Source organism: Gallinula chloropus, assembly GCF_964237585.1.
Source record: "Gallinula chloropus genome assembly, chromosome: 4".
Taxonomy (NCBI): domain Eukaryota; kingdom Metazoa; phylum Chordata; class Aves; order Gruiformes; family Rallidae; genus Gallinula; species Gallinula chloropus.
In genome coordinates, this window is record NC_140088.1 from 3,641,592 (window position 1) to 3,658,554 (window position 16,963).

The 16,963-nt window shown below is 44.4% G+C and overlaps 1 protein-coding gene across 1 annotated transcript in view; it reads right to left on the minus strand.

Moving 5' to 3' along the window:
- Positions 1-16,963, minus strand: part of NRXN3 (neurexin 3) — a gene marked incomplete at its 5' end in the record, with an annotated part of 932,122 nt that overhangs the window by 891,923 nt on the left and 23,236 nt on the right. The window contains one exon of the mRNA XM_084263764.1: positions 4,793-4,810. Within this exon, the coding sequence (XP_084119890.1) occupies positions 4,793-4,810 (18 nt within the window). The remainder of the gene's footprint in view (positions 1-4,792; positions 4,811-16,963) is intronic.

Here is a 16,963-nt window from a genome sequence, read left to right on the forward strand (position 1 = left end):
AAAGAGCAAGGTGGTTAAATGGCAGTTCTCATCTTTAAGGATTTACTAGGGGCAATTTTCAGGGTGGAGGAGGAAATTAAACCTTGGAGACAGTTTGAACATTGTCCCCATTCCCCGCCCCCTCCCGCCACCAGCAGCACACATGGGTACTTAGCACTTCAAATGTAAAAATAAAGCCACAAAACCTAAGAAAGTGGGGAGAGCACAAAACACAGCTGAGAGTGACAGCTGATTGTAGCAACAAAGGAAGATGGACTCCTTCATCTAGTTAATTATAGCCTGTCCTGTGTTAGTGGGCCCGTGCTCCGGGGGTGTGCACGTGTGCGTGGGTGTGCAATGCACTGCTGAATTGCTCTGGTAAGGCAGGCAGCCTCAGTATTGCCTTTTTAATGATGCTGCCAGATGATTAGCCCAAAAGCTCTTAATGAATGGGAAGGGAGACTGCCAGGCAGCAGCCGCAGCCCAGCTCTCCCCAGGGGCAGGCCTGCCCACAGAGAATCCTTTCCTGGGTATCATGCTCCATGACCTATTCAGATAATAACAGGGCCAGCTGCAGTGTATGTCTGCAGCAGGGCATCATGCCCTCTGGTCTAGGATATACATGCAAATCCTTTATGGCAGAGCTGAAGACAGAAATCATGCAAACTAGAGATTCTTCCAAAAATAAAGTGACATCTATTACAGAGAAGAACACTCTGATGAGTGATGGAGCCTGTTGTTTATACCCCCTTTCCTAACTTCCTAAAACCAGTTATTTTTTAAGAAATGCATTTTTTTTTTCCTCCTCTGACACTTTTAGTCCAGCTCCATCAGCAGTTTCCTCTTCTGGGGAGAGCTAACAAGTCCCTTGTCATTCACGTAGTCCATTCCAGCAGGACCAAAGGACGGGACTCAGAGCAAGAAGCCAAACCTTTGTCTTCAGAGATGTGAAGAATGGATGAGGAGGAAAAAATTCTTCTGAGATCTAGTTCAGACCTTTTACCTGCTAGATAGGTCAGTTTTGCCAAGAGGATGACCTGATTCCCTGGCTGCTGGCATACACAATGTCTGTTTTTTTCTAACTGGGCAAAGCAGTAGCACAGGCTGGGGAGCAGTCAGTTTTGTTTGATTCAACTATGACATGCCCAACAGCCAAGGGCTCCTCGCAGGCCCCAGCAGTGAGGCCAGTCGGGAGTGCAGTTCTGTTATTGTAGCCTGAGGCCCACTTCCAATCCAATTACACACAACAGCTGTGCTAACTCCTCTTTTCCATCCCCTTTGCTTCCTCTGCTATGTAATTCCAGGACAGGTTTTGTCATTATCAGGGGCAGTGAGATAGGGTGATCAAAGGAAGAAGAGTATGAGGTAGAAGCCAAGAGAAAAGTCATTTACCCCAACGTATAGGGATAGAAATAGTGATAAAACCATGCTGTCTCCTTCTCCCCACAGCAGAAACAGTATTCTGACCCTGCATGTGGCATATTCCTAGAAGTATTCGTGTGGGGAGGGCTACAAACATGGTAGAGTTTGAAAGCATGAAAATCAACATCCAAGTGCTGGAGAAGATGGCCACATGCACAAGAGAACATGTGCAGGCAAGAGGATCTGAGTGAATGCATTTTATGGCTGACCCATAACAAGATGTCTATCACTGCAAATCAGAGCACCTGATCAAGTAGGTGCACAAGTTGGGAAAGGAAGATCTGTTAGGGATGGAAGATAATCCTTCAGCTTGATAAAGACATCTCTGACAATACATATGATAGAGGTAAATTCCCAAATAATAAAAGCAGGGATTTTTTTTCCCTGTTAGAACACAAGGAGTAGGAGTCACTGAATGAAATTCTCAAGTAACAGGTGTAAAAACAAGTGAAAGAAAGTACTTTCCACATTTGAATTATTATTGTCATCACAGGATACTGTGGAGTTAAAAAATAAGTGGACTAAGGAAAGTGCAGAATGGTGGATACTTACTCTGAGCTAGTGCCTTCTGCAAATAGGAAACTTGAGATGGGCTCAAACACAATTTACATATTTTCACACCTAGAACTTGCATCTCTTAGCCTCCTCCCAAAGAACATCTAAAGATCTCTCCCACTAAGAGGATAAGCATAGCATGTATAGGAAAAGTGCTGTTTAAACCTCAACAGCCCCTAGGTATCAGCACCAATCACCATAATACAAAGGACTCATATTTAGTTCTTTCTCCTGAATATATTCTTCCAACAAAACCCCCAAAAACTAAGCCTCTGTAACAAGGCTTTAAACTGCCATAATTTTTAGCCTGAAATTTCTAAGCATGTTGTGAAGGTGAAGTGAGTCTGAAACTATAACCCAAATGGAAAACTGAAATGGTGAAACAAGTTACTTCTCCTCTACACAACACTGCAAGTCAATGACCGAGCTGAGTACAGACAGCAACAGTCCCAACTCCAGGGTCCTGCTCTTAATACTTTGCTGCTTACAATGTGGTGGTGTTATTTTGTGACCAGGAACATAACATTTGCAGGACAGCTGGGCTAACATCTGACAAACTCCTTTCATTTGTGAAATAAGCCAGATGGGATCTTCAGTTGGCTCCTGAAAGATGTATAGCACGCCAACCCCCGTTGCTGGAGTACCCCTTCTTCACAAGCAGAGACCTCACAGCCAGGCAAGGCTTGTAGAACACACTGCTGTTTCCTGTGAACAGGACCAACTTCTTCACACCTTGCAGGAGCTACACCCAGCAGAACCCTGTGATCCCCACCACTGCAAACCCCAGCCAACTCACAGCTACCTTCTCTTACTGGGGAATTATTTCTAACCCCTCTATTCAACAATACTCAGTTAATCCATCGGCTCTTTATCACCCTTCTGCTGCCTGTGGGTTGTTACCACTAGCTCCTACAATCCCTAATTTGTCTTGCAAACAGTGGATAATTAAAGTAACCATCTTGATGGGGGGCCAGGGTTCTATCCTCACAATACAGAGAGCTGGAATACCAAATAGGAAGAAAACTTCCACACAGCCAGGCAGAGGGAAGCGCACAGCGAAACCCTCCTGATGGTCCACAGCGCTGCCCAGTCACACAGCAACACCAGTGTCCTCCCCAGGGGGAGCAGGGCAGAAGGATTAGTCTGCCTAGGAGTAAACAGTTACCCAGCCCAATAATGAGGTGTGGGTAACTGTCAGACTGACAACATACAGATGAGTGCAACAGCACATGGAAAAAAGCCTTCAGGTGTGACTAGGAATCCACGTGAGAAAGTGCACAGCAGTCCTGAGAACAACACGTCTGTATGAGGGATGAGGAGAAAAAAATGCACATCCAAGCATATAAATGATGAGAAGAAGAGGGCAGTGGGGCAGAAGAGCCCATTCAGAGAGCAGGCGAGTGGACTGCTCCAGGGTGCCCACAGTAACAGCAGTATGGTCCTGTTCTCATTGTGCCACCTCTGCCTGGGCCCCTACTAGTAATGCTGTCATCCCCTGTTTGAGGCAACTCTTGTTTGTGGCATGGTATCATGAGTCCGACTGGACTTGGTGCACGTCCTGTCAGATCCTGCCAATATGAGAGGAGACAGGAGCTCCTGGATACCTGAGACTGGGGCAGAGAAGGTACATGTTCAGGCCTGTGGGTCATTGAAAAGATTCAATGCTACTGCTACTACTGACAGAGCCTTTCTTTCCAACGCATGCGAGGCAGCATTTGCCATTTGGCCACTTGCATCTACTCTGTTGCCAGCAGAGGTGTACACAGAATGCAGAGGACTTCAGCAGAACAAAAAGGGGGCTGGTGAAAGCCAGAAGGTTGAATATGCAGAGAAATTACCCAAGTGGCTGGCCCTCACTATGTCTCTCTGAAGTGTGCCACAAAATCTGATTATCCAAGTGTAGAAAAGAAACAAATCGAATGGAGAACTCATTCCAGGTCCAGGTTGGATTTAGCAAAAGTTACACAGAAAGCTGAGAAGGAAAAAAAGCATCAACTTTCCCATCATCTCACTCCAGCCAGGGCAATGCCAGCTGCTTCCCTGGGCTCTCATTTCAATTTCACATAATGATAAACCAGGTGGAGGTGCCTAAGCCTGAGGGAAAAATCAGTTTCTTAAGCTTTAGTGGCAACAGGGTGTATGTATGTAGACTACTGCATAAGGTGGTCCAGATTGATTAACCCTCGTGGCTGAAGTTGTGGGACTCCAGTCCTTTCAGCAATGAGAGAGCAATCTGAAGAGGGAGGTTTGGAGTTCTCTGTGGTAAAATAACTCCTCAAATAAACAAGCACACAAAACACACATTCTTTTCTCCTTTTAAATGAATCATTTATGTCCTGTTGGGAATTAATGTTTTAATACCTAAGTAAGATCACAAATTCACATTCTGCCAGAAAGATACTCACTGGGTTTTAAAGCCTAAGATAAAACAACAAAAATAAACCCTTGTTAGTGGAAATGAAACTCAACAGGTCATCAGTGGGACTAGCAAATGGAGTAGACTGCAAAAGGAGATGGAAAATGATGGAACTAGATTTGTATATCAGCCTACACACAGAAATAAACTATGTATAATGCAGTGTTCAGGGCCAGGTAATTAGCAAAACTTTTAATGTACTTGTCATTCAGAAAACATCCCTTTAACTGACCAGCACAACATACTCTTTGGAGAGGGAAGTTTGTGACCTGTGCTACTATGAAGCTCTCCTTTTAGCAAAGACTTGGCAGTCCAGACCCTGTGATGCCAGTATGAAGATTCGTTCTGTATTGCCCCTGGTAACAGCCCACCACCACTCCTTACAGAGCAGCCTTTCAGCTCAGCAAAAGGAACACTTACCTGGAATATGATTGACATCTGTCGAGGTGTTTTCATGGCAAGCAGAGGGGAGAAAAGGAAAAGAAAGAGAGAGAAGAGAGAAAAGTCATTAGAGATGCACACAGCAACTCGGCATCCTTGCATGGAAATCAATTTCATGCAGAACCAGAAGTAATTAGGTCTGTTTGAAGGCCACCCATCTGCAGCCAAGCACCCAGCCATGCAAGGGAGGAGGCACTGGCTCCCTCTCCTCTGTGCATGTAAAAGTGAATCCACCATCATATCTGTCCGGAGAGAGAGTTCCTGGAATCAGATAGAATCAAACCACGTCAGTTCCTGTAAGAATATTGTTTAAAATATTCTACTGTTTTTCACACACAAATGCAAAAGAAAGACAAGGAACAACCTGTCTGCAGTAGAGTTTTATTGCACATAAATTCAAGCAAGTTTTCAGAGAAAAGAAAAGAACCTGCTCCCCTTTTACGAGGGGCCACGTGAATTTATGACCTGAAAGACACTCAACACAGTCCCAAATCTAGAAGAGAGACCATTCCTTTTCATTCCTCCTGACCATCATTCCCAAAACAACATCCTTCATTGCAGACAGCAGCAGGGGTGGGGGAGAAGGAGTGCCAGAGGCTTGCACATCCCACGTGTCTTTTCACAAGATGCTGAATTCAGACCAAATGCCATTCAGTATTTTTCTCTCTTTGTGACATAAGACTGTTTTTCAGAACCAATCACATAAATCCCAGAATAAATTAGTCCTTCAAAAAAAAGAGAAGAGCAAGACTATATAAGTGATAGCATCAATCACAGAAAAAGCATCTATTATATACTTGAATGTAGTGTCTGTTTTGGACAGAGCCCACCAATCCTAGAGAATGTACTTTAAAAAATGCTCCTCATAATGTCTGTAGCATCCCAAGTGTAGTCTTGCTCTGAATTGCTACATTTACCTTAACACCAGGAGGGAAGAACTCCTGAGATCTCATGGCATTAAGCTAGATCAGTATTTTCCTTCCTTTCACTCCAAATAAAAATGTGAACTTGCTTGGGGAAACAGAGGGGCCAGGTCCATAGGTAGCATTCTTCCCTGGAAGCTGGTAACTTCCCTAGCACGTTGTGCTGCTGCAGGCATCACATTTCCAGTAAGACTTCAAAGCAAGACATGAACAATTTGGACTACTACAGATCCCAGACCACTTCTGCCACAAGTCTAGGAGCATGTCATGCTGGGTGCTTTGGCTCCACACCAAGATCTAAGGATATATTGTCCTTCCCCAAATAGCCCCATCAATTCCTATCAGTGTTGCCCCTTCTTGTGCAAACCAGTTATGAAACTGGTGCCACTTGTCTTCCCAAGACACTTGTATTTCAGTGGTGAGTGACTCCTGTGCATGTTGCTTTGTTTGCCACTTTGTAATGGCTCCAGGATCATTTGAGGGAAAGTCCCTGTGGCACATCACACATGTATCAAGCCATCCTTCCCTAAGCATGTAATAACCCAAATAAAACAATGCACAGACAGAAGAGTCTGTAGTATCAACTTCTTTAATTTCTGTAGCTTCCACTAAACACACACACCAGCTCTGATGTTGCCTTTCCTTTTTTAACACAATTGTATCTAAGGGGCCCTGGGCAGCCTTGTGTAGCTCCAGGCCTGAGGTTGGTGCCCCTGCCTGTGGCAGGGGGATTGGAGCTCTATGATCCTTGGGGTCCCTTCCAACCCATGCCAGTCTATGATTCTATAATTCTAAGAGCTGGTGTCTTGGCATGCAAGTCTGGAAGGACACTCAGCAGTGAAAGTTTGCCTGTAAGGAATTACTTTTAGGCAGGAAAAGAAAACAAGTGTCAGGCAGCAATGTGTGCACCAAGGATGGAAGGAGGTGAGAGCAGAGGCAGAAGGAAGGAGCAGACTTTTAAACACCACAGCAGAATGTGAACGTGATGCCAGAGAATTTCCAAGGCCACAGCTAGGACCTGAGGTGTTGCTTGGGAAAATCAGTTGCAGTTAGGGAAGATCACACATTTCACAAGAGGAAGAAGGGAGCACCACAAAGTACTGCAAATGTTTCTGATAATCCAGCAGCTTCCCTGTTCTAAGCAGGTACAAAGCTCTAGACCCACATTGTCTTCTCAGCCTCCCTGTATCCCTGACAAAAACGTGGGCACAGCTGCAGCCCAAGCTGCCTCTGGGGCCCAGGAACAGAAGGCAGCCTCACCAGGGTGTCCAGGCTCCAGGAGGAAATCTGTGGGATGCTTAGGGAATAAAAAGGATCAGCAGATAGAAAGGGACATGGAAAAAACTGACCAAGGATGAGCAAGGGATAAACACATTAAGCAAATAAGAGAAGAGGTAGTGAGCTGTAACTGATACACTTGCTTGAAATAATACTTCTTTAACTGTGCGTGAATTAAACAGGTCATGAAGCTGTTAAAAAGGGGAACAATGAAGTGCTAAGAGCTGCACAAGCATCTCTAAAAGGTAGTCTCTCAGTGGCAAGCAAGACAGCCAGACAGCAAGGAGATTATTTCCTTTTACCCACAATTTTTGTTCTGAGGTCCCTAAGAGCAGGCATTCCCCAGCCTGACTGGTTTTACTCTTAGCTTTCTTTTTCCTCTCTCTTTCTTTGAAAGTCTCAACCCAACACAATTTCTATACACACTAGTTGCATCAGAAAAGTCAGTGGACCTACGTGACACTTTTGCAGCAGTTCCCTACGTGGCAACCCAGGTCACTAGTGTTACTTCCCATACTAAACACAAAGGGAGTTTCTTGTATTGCAGACACCCCCCCATGTGGTATCTGCTGGCAAATGCTGATTTTTCAGATGGTGAAAGTATTTGGATTTTATTTGAAGACACACGTGAGGAAGCACCTCTTCCTTTTGCAAGGACAGAAATGGCATGTAAGCCAGCCAGTCTTCACAACAGACCCTACAATAAACAGTGGCATACAACTGAAATGGCTATGCAAGCCCTCATGGGGAAACCCCAGAACACCTCTGAGGTGAGGTGAGCCACTGCACTGTGCTGCACAATTCAAACTGTTGTTGCATATAGAGGCAAAAGGGACCCTTAATAAGAGATGTCTGAGGTGGTACCTTGTGGCTGGTGACTCCATAGTTAGGAGAAATCTAATGCCTCAAGAAAGTAGAAGATAGAGATAGCAAACAGGCAGAGTGACTGGCTAAGAGACAGGTCCTGCACTTGGGTCACAACAACCCTCTGAAACACTGCAGGCTTGGGGAAGAGCGGCTGGAAAGCTGCCTGGTAGGAAAGGACCTGGGGGTATTGGTTGACAGCCAGCTGAATACAAGCTGGTAGTGTGCCCAGATGGCCAAGAAGGCCAACAGCATCCTGGCTTGTATCTAGGTCAGCAGGACTAGGGGAGTGATTGACCCCCTGTAATCAGCACCATGAATACTGTGTTCAGTTTGAGGCCTTTCACTACAAGAAAGACATTGAGGAGATAGAGTGTGTCCAAAGAAGAGCAACAAAGCTGGTGAAAGGTCTAGAGCACAAGATTTAGAAGGAGCAGCAGAGGGAGCTGGGATGGTTTAGCCTGGAGAAAAGAAGGCTGAGAGGAGACCTTATTGCTCTCTACAACTGCCTGAAAGGAGGTTGTAGCCACGTGGACATTGGTCTCTTCTCCCAGGAAAGAAGTGACAGGAGAAGAAGAATTGGCCTCAAGTTGCATCAGGGCAGGTTTAGATGACAGGAAAAAATTATTCACTTAAAGGGTTGTCATTCATTGGAATGGGCTGTCCAGGGAAGTGGTTGAGTCGCCATCTCTGGAAGTATTTAAAAACCAGGTGGATATGGTGCTTAGGGACATGGTTTAGTAGTGGACTTGGCAACACTAGGTTAATGGTGTGACTTGACCACCTTACAGATCTTTTCCAACCTAAACAATTCTATGATTCTGTGGCCAGATTTGAGGAGCTGAGTTGACTCTTCTTCAGACCCTGGCACCTGAGACAATCTCTCAAATTCTCTTCGTGTTTTCCTGGTTTGTTTTCAAAAGGACTGTAAAATATCTCCTCACTTGCTTCTGCTTTCATCAGCACTGCCTTCCTCCCCCCACAGGGACCTCCTACCTGCTACACAGAGACTGACAAGATGCTGCATTCCCTGATTAAACAGGGAACATGAAGTATCCATGGTTAACCCAGTGACCATGGGACTTACTGTTGTGCAGACAGAGGTTTCTCCACTTCCTCCAGCTCAGAGCACTTCAACCACAGAAAGGTCTGCCTCTTAACAAAAGACATGGCTGAGTTTGCTTTATCCTATACACAAGAGTCCATTTATTGCTCCTTTCTAAAGGGCTGAGCCACAGGCTGGTGCTGTTTGCTTTTGGTCTTTGTTACTAATAGCCGGGTTAGATGAGGGATCAGCAGAGCTGCTGTCTTTGTCTGGTGCAGCCCCAGCCATCTGGGTGGGGTGGAAAGGAAAGGAGGAGGATGAAGGGGAGCAGGAGGATCAAGGCAAACATTATTATAGCTCAGAACATTCCTATGCCTGTAGAGGAAATATCTATTTGTAATGCTAGTATTGTTAACAAGAAGTTTAGCAGTAAGGGAAGGTGTCATGAGAGTGGGCTTCTCTCTCCAGCTGGAAGACCCAACAGCACAGACTTTCTATGCACACCAGCCCTATCAGTGCACATCACCTTGACCTGAAAAGACTTGCTTTCATTACCATCTCCACGGTCCACTCAAACTTGTCCCCAGCTTTGATGATGGAGCAAAGTACCCATTCATCAAAGTGTTCATTCCAGATGCTGATTTGGGAGGTGGTTTCATCCTATCCTAACCTAATCTGGTCTGTTAAGGTAAAGGTAAACATATGGTCCTACTCTGCCTCCTGCAGCAAGCTGCTGCTTGGGACTAGTGTTGGTGGTGCAGAACCGAACAGGCTCCTCGTCTTTCTCTTCAGGACACAGTGGTTCAAAGCTACCTGGAAGGATTACAGTGATGTAAAAGGAAATAGCATTTACAATGTATAAACAATTCCAACAGTAATTTACTTGGGTAAAGACGGGCTCTGTAATGAGATCAATTACAAGCATTAGCACAACATCCCTGTAGTGCCCACCCTCACACAGGAGATAGGCATCCTGAAGATTATTCTATTTATGGTTAAATAGGTTTAAATCTTGGTTCTGTTAAATTCATGAAAGATTTGACAGTTACTGTGAGAGTGTCATGATTTTATTCTTCCTATTTACTTAACATTTTTCGCCTTACTCTGGCAAGCAGGCTCCATCCCTGGTATCCTTCCACTGACTACAATGGAATTGCCACAGAAGCCAATCTGACCAATTCTATTTAATTTGCTAAACGTTTAGGGTACTGAACCAAATCCAAGACCGCTCCAGCCTACAATCTCTGTCACTGAGCTGCACACTGGGATCGTGAGGAACTTCATGGTCCTCGCAGGTGTAGGCCTTATTGTCTCACCCCAGAAGAGTAGGAACCTGTAATTTGTGTTAATGGAGTGTTGAACACTTCTGATTTTATTCAGGAGAGACAAGTGGTGACACATACACAAACAAGTTCATTACAATCAATTACATTTCTCTGCGTCCTTTGTCCTACGGGATCTCTTAAGGCTTCAGGCTCTTGGGAATAGCACTCACTTGGTACGTTGCACAGCTCTGCAGACATTTGTGGCACTGTGCCTTTGCACAGCTAATACTTGGGATCTCAAAGCACTTATTAGCTGTGAATATAGGAATCATTCATCCAGCACTGAAACAAGCCAGCTCTCAAGTGAAAGAGACAGATGCTTAACAGCTCATAGGAACACCATACAGCAGTTTAGCATGTCAGAGTTAGAACAAGGACTACTTAAAGAAGCACAATGAAACTTGGCTCCTTTTACTAAAAGTGCCATGTGATTTTAAAGCCCTCCTGATTTAAATGAGGTGAAGGGATTTGATTTCAAATCTTATCTGAATGATTAGCAGTGATTTGATGCCTTCAATGAGTTTCTCCATGCCATGTGTATTAATGTTGAGGACAGCCTGCCCTCTCCACAGGGTCAAATGTGACATTGACTGACACATGCCTGAGTATGTCACCCTCTAAAGCCAACGAAGCCTGAGTGGATCCTATAGCTACTAAAGAAAACAGACCCTTTACTTCAAGGGGCCAAGCATTCTCCTCTCAGGCAACCAAGATACTCAGGCAGAGTGTATGCTATAGCTGGCTGGGGAGACATCTGCAAGCCAGTATAGTTTCACTACAGTTGCCAAGCCATTTAGAGAAGCACTTTCATATCAACATGGTATGGATGGATTAAGCATGCCTGCTGCTTTCAGAAGCCAATGCACAGAGTTACTTAGCTCCAGCAAGAGTTAAAATAACAACAACAACAACAACAAAATCTTTGTTAAATGAATGCATAATAATCCCTCTAATTAACTCTTTATCATTACTAAATAAAGCTGCTTTCTGATTTCATGGCTTTCAGTGAAAGTACCATCCTCCCCCAAACACCCCAAAAGCTGTGCTCATGTACATTCCTCAGGGTGCTGGCTACATTGCTAGGGTGAAAGTCCTAGCCTGCTACTAGCAAAAATCCATCTGGAATTTAATTACTCAGTGCCCTCCAAATAATCTGCTGATCTTCACTTAAACTGCCTAGTTACATTATCTAAGCACTCCAGGTTGAAGCCTCTTTCCTTTTCATCCTAGGTGCCTGGGCACTGGAGGAAACAGAGGATTTACTCCCTGCCATTCCACACAGCACACCTGTCTGTCTCCATTCAGACAGTTGTGTTCACAGGCTTGTGGAGGACAGAGAGATATGTAAGTTCTCTGTAGGGAAGGTGCAAGCAGAAAACAACAAAGTGTCCTCTGCATTCACCACAGACAGAATGAGAAGGAACTTATGATGTAGAATGGGAAGTTTTGGTTTAGCATTAGAAAAATTTGGTAGCAATAGGGCAGTGAGGCTCTGGAATAGCTTGGCTACCAGCATTGGAGACTATTAGGAAAAGATTAGACAAGTATTTCTCATTAATTCTTCAGATACACCTGATCTTGTCTTGGAAAGACTAGTTGGCCCTCAAGACCTTTTCCAATTCCATTTTCTATGATTTTATTGTTCTAATTCAAAATGCATTCTCTGCAGACAACCCTGTCAGTTCCAGCTGCCAGGCAGCAGCACCAGCTAAGAGCTTCAGTAATGGAGCAGAGCAGACACCAAGGCCAAGCCTCAGGCAGCAGCCAAAGCACAGGTACTCAGAGAAGAGTCAAAGGAACGGAGATAATTCCCAGCACCCTTATTAACAGCTTCCAGCAATGCCACACCGGTGGAGATGGCATTACGATCAAGATGTCTAACAGTCCTTGATGGACTTTTCTCTCTTTGTATTTGGAACTAGAATTGATGTGGTGTGGAATAGTATTTTTGTTTGTTCATTTAAAACCTGCAGCTGGTATATTGCTTTGGGCATCCCCCACCTGTTGCTTTGTAAAATATTATGAATAAAAATCCTCTGTTCAGCATCACTACAACACTTGGTTATAACTATCTACCTTACCTCCTGCTTCAGTCACTTCCTTTCTAAACTGCAAAGTGCTGGTCCATCAAGGCCTTCTGCACATGGCAGCCATTCTGTGCCTACAGTGAAAAGACACCAAAGACAGCTCCAGCAGGACCAGTTTGGAATTTTATCCTTGTGTTAGTTGTACCAGGCCATTTATTTAACTAGCATATTCTAGCACAGGTGTAAACCCATTGGAAGACTGCCCCTTCCCTAGAGGCATACAGTGCTACATCACAAGGCCAAACATCCAGTGAGAACAAAGCTCTAATTCTTGTCAGAAACATGGGCTGTTAAGTTAATGAATAAGAAATACAGCCTGTGTTTGATCAAACCAGCCTAAGAGCACTTTACCTCCCTGGAGATACTTGTTCTTCACCAGGATCTGGTGCAGATCCAGACCCCCCTTCTCTTTTTGCTTAGCAGTACCACACATGCACCCTTTAAAGGGCACTCGCTCATCTGCCCCAGATTCCATTTGCAACACTTGGGCCAAGAACAAGCTATAGCTGCTGTGAAGGAGGAGTAGACACCAGAGGATCCACAAAGCATGCCATAGAAAAACATGATGGCTTGTGCCCAAGTTACACACATCCAGTGCACAGTCTCCTCCACAAACACTACAATTTATCATTCAATGTTCCATGCAAACAGCAAAAGCTGCCATATGGTTCATCATGTTGCATACTAGTAGTGCCAAAGCTTTTTCCACTTAAGTGGCCACTCACAGAAAAAAGGGCACTAAATTACTTTCCTGCCCTTAGCTAGGATATTTGGGACTGCTATTCCTCACTCATTCATATATGAGGAGCAGTGGCTGGGTTACATAGGAAGTTGGGTTTGCATTTTCAGTGGTAAAAAGATGAAGATGATTTCTCTTTACCTCACAGCGTGGATGGAACAACTGTGACTTCCTAGAAGTATACATTCCTCACACTTCTGCCCATTTTTCACACTTCTGTAACATCACCTAGGCACCTCCTTACCTGTTTCCATGCATTTATGGCTGGAAACTCCTATCCTAGTTCAGATTTCCCTTCAAGGTGAGAGCACCTCGTGCTTTGCAAAGCCTTTCAAAATCTACTTGCTAGAGAGTTACCTTCCCATGGACAGTTGCTTGCTCATGTTCTAACTACAACTGAAACTAGCTTTGCATCACAAGCCTAAATTTTTCTTGACTTTAGCAAGGACTAAATCAATCGTGTGACACTTCAGTGGCTGCATCATACCACAGCAAGAGATATTCTTACAGCCTGGAGGTGAGTCACACAACAAATCTTAGGGATACAGGAGCCAGCTTCTCTCCTAACCACCTTCCTTTTCAAATTTATTTAGGCATCACAAAGGGATGGCAAGTGGATGGAAAATGAAGTAACCTCCCTGCCAAGAAGGCCTTCCCTAGATTCACCAACACAGCTCCTCCTTCTTAGATCTCTCAGATCCAGCAAAGGTGATAATGCTAGGAGGTTATCAGGACATAAAGATGACAAGGAGCTTGCTGATGATGATGCACCACAGTGGACCTTCCCATTCTGACCACCACAAAAATGAACCTATTTTTGAGCAGGCTTGTAGCTGACACTCCAGTGAACTAGCCATGCGACCCAAGAAGCCAAAGTAACTTAATTGTAGGCACTCTGCTATCTGCTCAAAGGACTGAAATCAGTCCCGTGGTGTCTCCCTTCTGTCTGCATCACCTGCAAAACTGATGCAGAGACTGGGAACCAGGGCATTACCCATCACATGCCACAGAAAGAGTATTTCTCCTTCTCTTGAACAAGAACCTGCATGCATGCCAAGTATTTTCAGCTTTGTCCTGTTCTCAGAACATCACCATGACAGCTACCAAAGGCATTTATTACCCTCAAATCCATTGCAAATTGTGCTGCCTCCATTCCTCTTATCATCCAAAAAAAATGATGGACAGGAATGAACTTTGGGCATCTTCCCTGTGACATACACCACATTGAGGATATTCAATAAATAGTAACACAAAGAACAGAAAAAGGAGTTAACACAAGGAGATTTGGGGAAAAAAGTGATAAGTAAGCAGAGAAAGGGCTCGTTAAGCCTATGAAGTGGCCCAAGCTATAATCTATTTGCTGTACCCAGTCTTGGAATTAATAAAACAAATCCCTTGATAAGTCTGACAGAGTTATTAGAGGATGTTAATATTCCCCTCAGAGAAATCTGAAGAAGCAGAGCTGGAGCCACAGAAGACTGTGACTAGCCTAATCAGGCAAGGATAGAGGGAGAAGAAGGACCCTTCGCCAAACACACCCAACCCTCACTGTCAGCATTGCTTACTCCTACCCAGCCTGCTCTGGGAAGTGTCAGAGGCTGCAGAACAAGGGGGAAACCTGCAAGTAGGAAAAAAAACCCATCCCCACTTCTGCTGCCAACCTAATCTTACATCAGACAGGGAGATGCTCTGGCTGAACTCTGTGCTATCTGAGCCCTTCCCTGCTCACAGCAGGCCTGGGTGCTAGGCCACAGGAGGACATGCCATACTACTGGCCTCAGAGGCCACCACCTGAGCTCTGAAGCAGCAGCAACTTGTGCAGCCTTGCAGGGCATGGAACGTTCCTTTGCCCAGTTACACCTGGTACTTACCAGTGCCATACACCAACACTCCTTGTGCTGCAACCCTCTGCAAGGCACACAGATGTCCTAAGCTGAGAGGTGGCTTTTTCCACATTACAAGGGACCTCTAAGCAGTCTTCACGTGACAGCCCAGATATTATATCTTCAGTATCTTTGCTGGAAGGTCTAAGTAGGATTACCAGTATTTCACCACCAACTCACACAATGTATCACACCTCCCTCAGATTCCTGAAACTACACATATCTTTTGAAAAAAAGAGAGAGGGGGGAAAAAATCCTTCTTTCTCTCTCAATACTCAATAGCTAATACAGAATTAAATCTAGGTTTATGATAGGATTGAGATTGGACTAATTTGTAAATCAGTTCTGCACTGTGAGTCTTGCAGAAGACACTATATTCAAGAAGTTAGTGATCTTGATCAGGTCACGTCTGCTCCCTTGGACTTTGAGAAGCCCATACGTTAGCAGGAGTAGCCACTGCATAGGAACCTGCTGGAGCATGCTGTGTGCTGGTAGGTATTGTAACAGAAATAGCATCCCAACCCACCATGAGAAGACACATTATTCTGTTTGCTATGCAAAAGAAAAGGGACTACAGAACAAGGAGGAGGAGGAAAATCCATCCAAGATCCATCTGATGCTGCATGAAAACAAGGTTCCCAGCCTCTGAAGTGATACAAGATTTACTCACTATCTATATTACTCTTTTTATTATATCTTATTAAAACATCTGTTTTATTACACTGCTGGTTGTTGAGCCTTTTTATTTGGTTCTCAAAAAATCCCCATACACCATGCCCTGCTCTCTCTCTGACTCACCCACTCCCCAGTGCAGAACAGCTCAAAGGTAAAGACTCTTCAGAAAAGGCTGACCTAGTGCTGGTTAGTCACCTGGTGCCACTAAGACTTGTACTTCCATCTGTGTCCAGAGTTAGTTTTCTTTCTAGTAGCATATATAGTGCTGTGTTTTGGATTTAGTATGAAGATAATGCTGCTACCACACTGATGTTTCCTGTTGTTGTTAGGTAGTTGTAGTGTCTACACTAAATGTCTACAAGGAGATTTTAACCTCACAGCCTGACAGGTGCACAAGAAGCTGGAAGACCACAGCCAGGACAGCTGGGCCAGCCTGGCAAAAGGGATATTCCCTACCAGATAACATCACACTCCATATATAATTGGGGAAGCTAGCTGAGAAGCAAGAGTGCTGCTTGGAAACAGATTGGGCATTGGGTTGCTTGGGGTTTTTTTCCTCCCCATGCTGTGACCAATTGCTTTTACACATCACTAGTTGTTTTATTATTAATTACTACTCCCTTTGCTACCCTACTAAATGGTCCTCATCTCAACCCACCAGGCTTTCCTTCCATTCTCCTCCCCATCCCCTTAGGAGGGAGGGGTGAACAAGTGGTTGCGTGGTGCTTAGTTGCCAGCAGGTGCTAAGCCACAACAGTAGGTTTCTCTGGCCAAGGAACCACTCAGAGTCTCCTGCTCTAAACACTCATCTCCATGAATTGCCTACTGATTTGAAAATAAAGACCATGATCTTGAAATTCACTTAGTATCTGTAATGCGCTTAGCATGCCTCTGGGTTTGGTATAAGTAAGTATCAACTAATTATTGATTCATTCACTCCAATTCCAATTAGGATGGAGTTCCAGTGTGCCTGCAAAGTGAGAAGTCTATTTATTACACATAAAAATATATAGTGCATGCTCCTCCAACTTACAATCATCACCCTAAATACAGCACGAGTAATCAGAAGAAATGGATCTTCCTTTTGCTCTCCCTCCTACACCTACATATCATTTTTAGAGTATGTGTTAGTGGGTTTTATATTCCATGTTATTGCTGTATTTGCTGCTGCAGTATATATATTTAAATTAAATAGAAGTCATCAAGAGGTTCTATTGGAAGCATTTGCCTTGTTTATTGTTGAAAGGCGCTGCTTGGGAAAGAGTAACTGCTGACTTAAGTAAATGTGAAGCATAATGACGGGAAACAGCTGCATTCTGCATCTTTCAAAA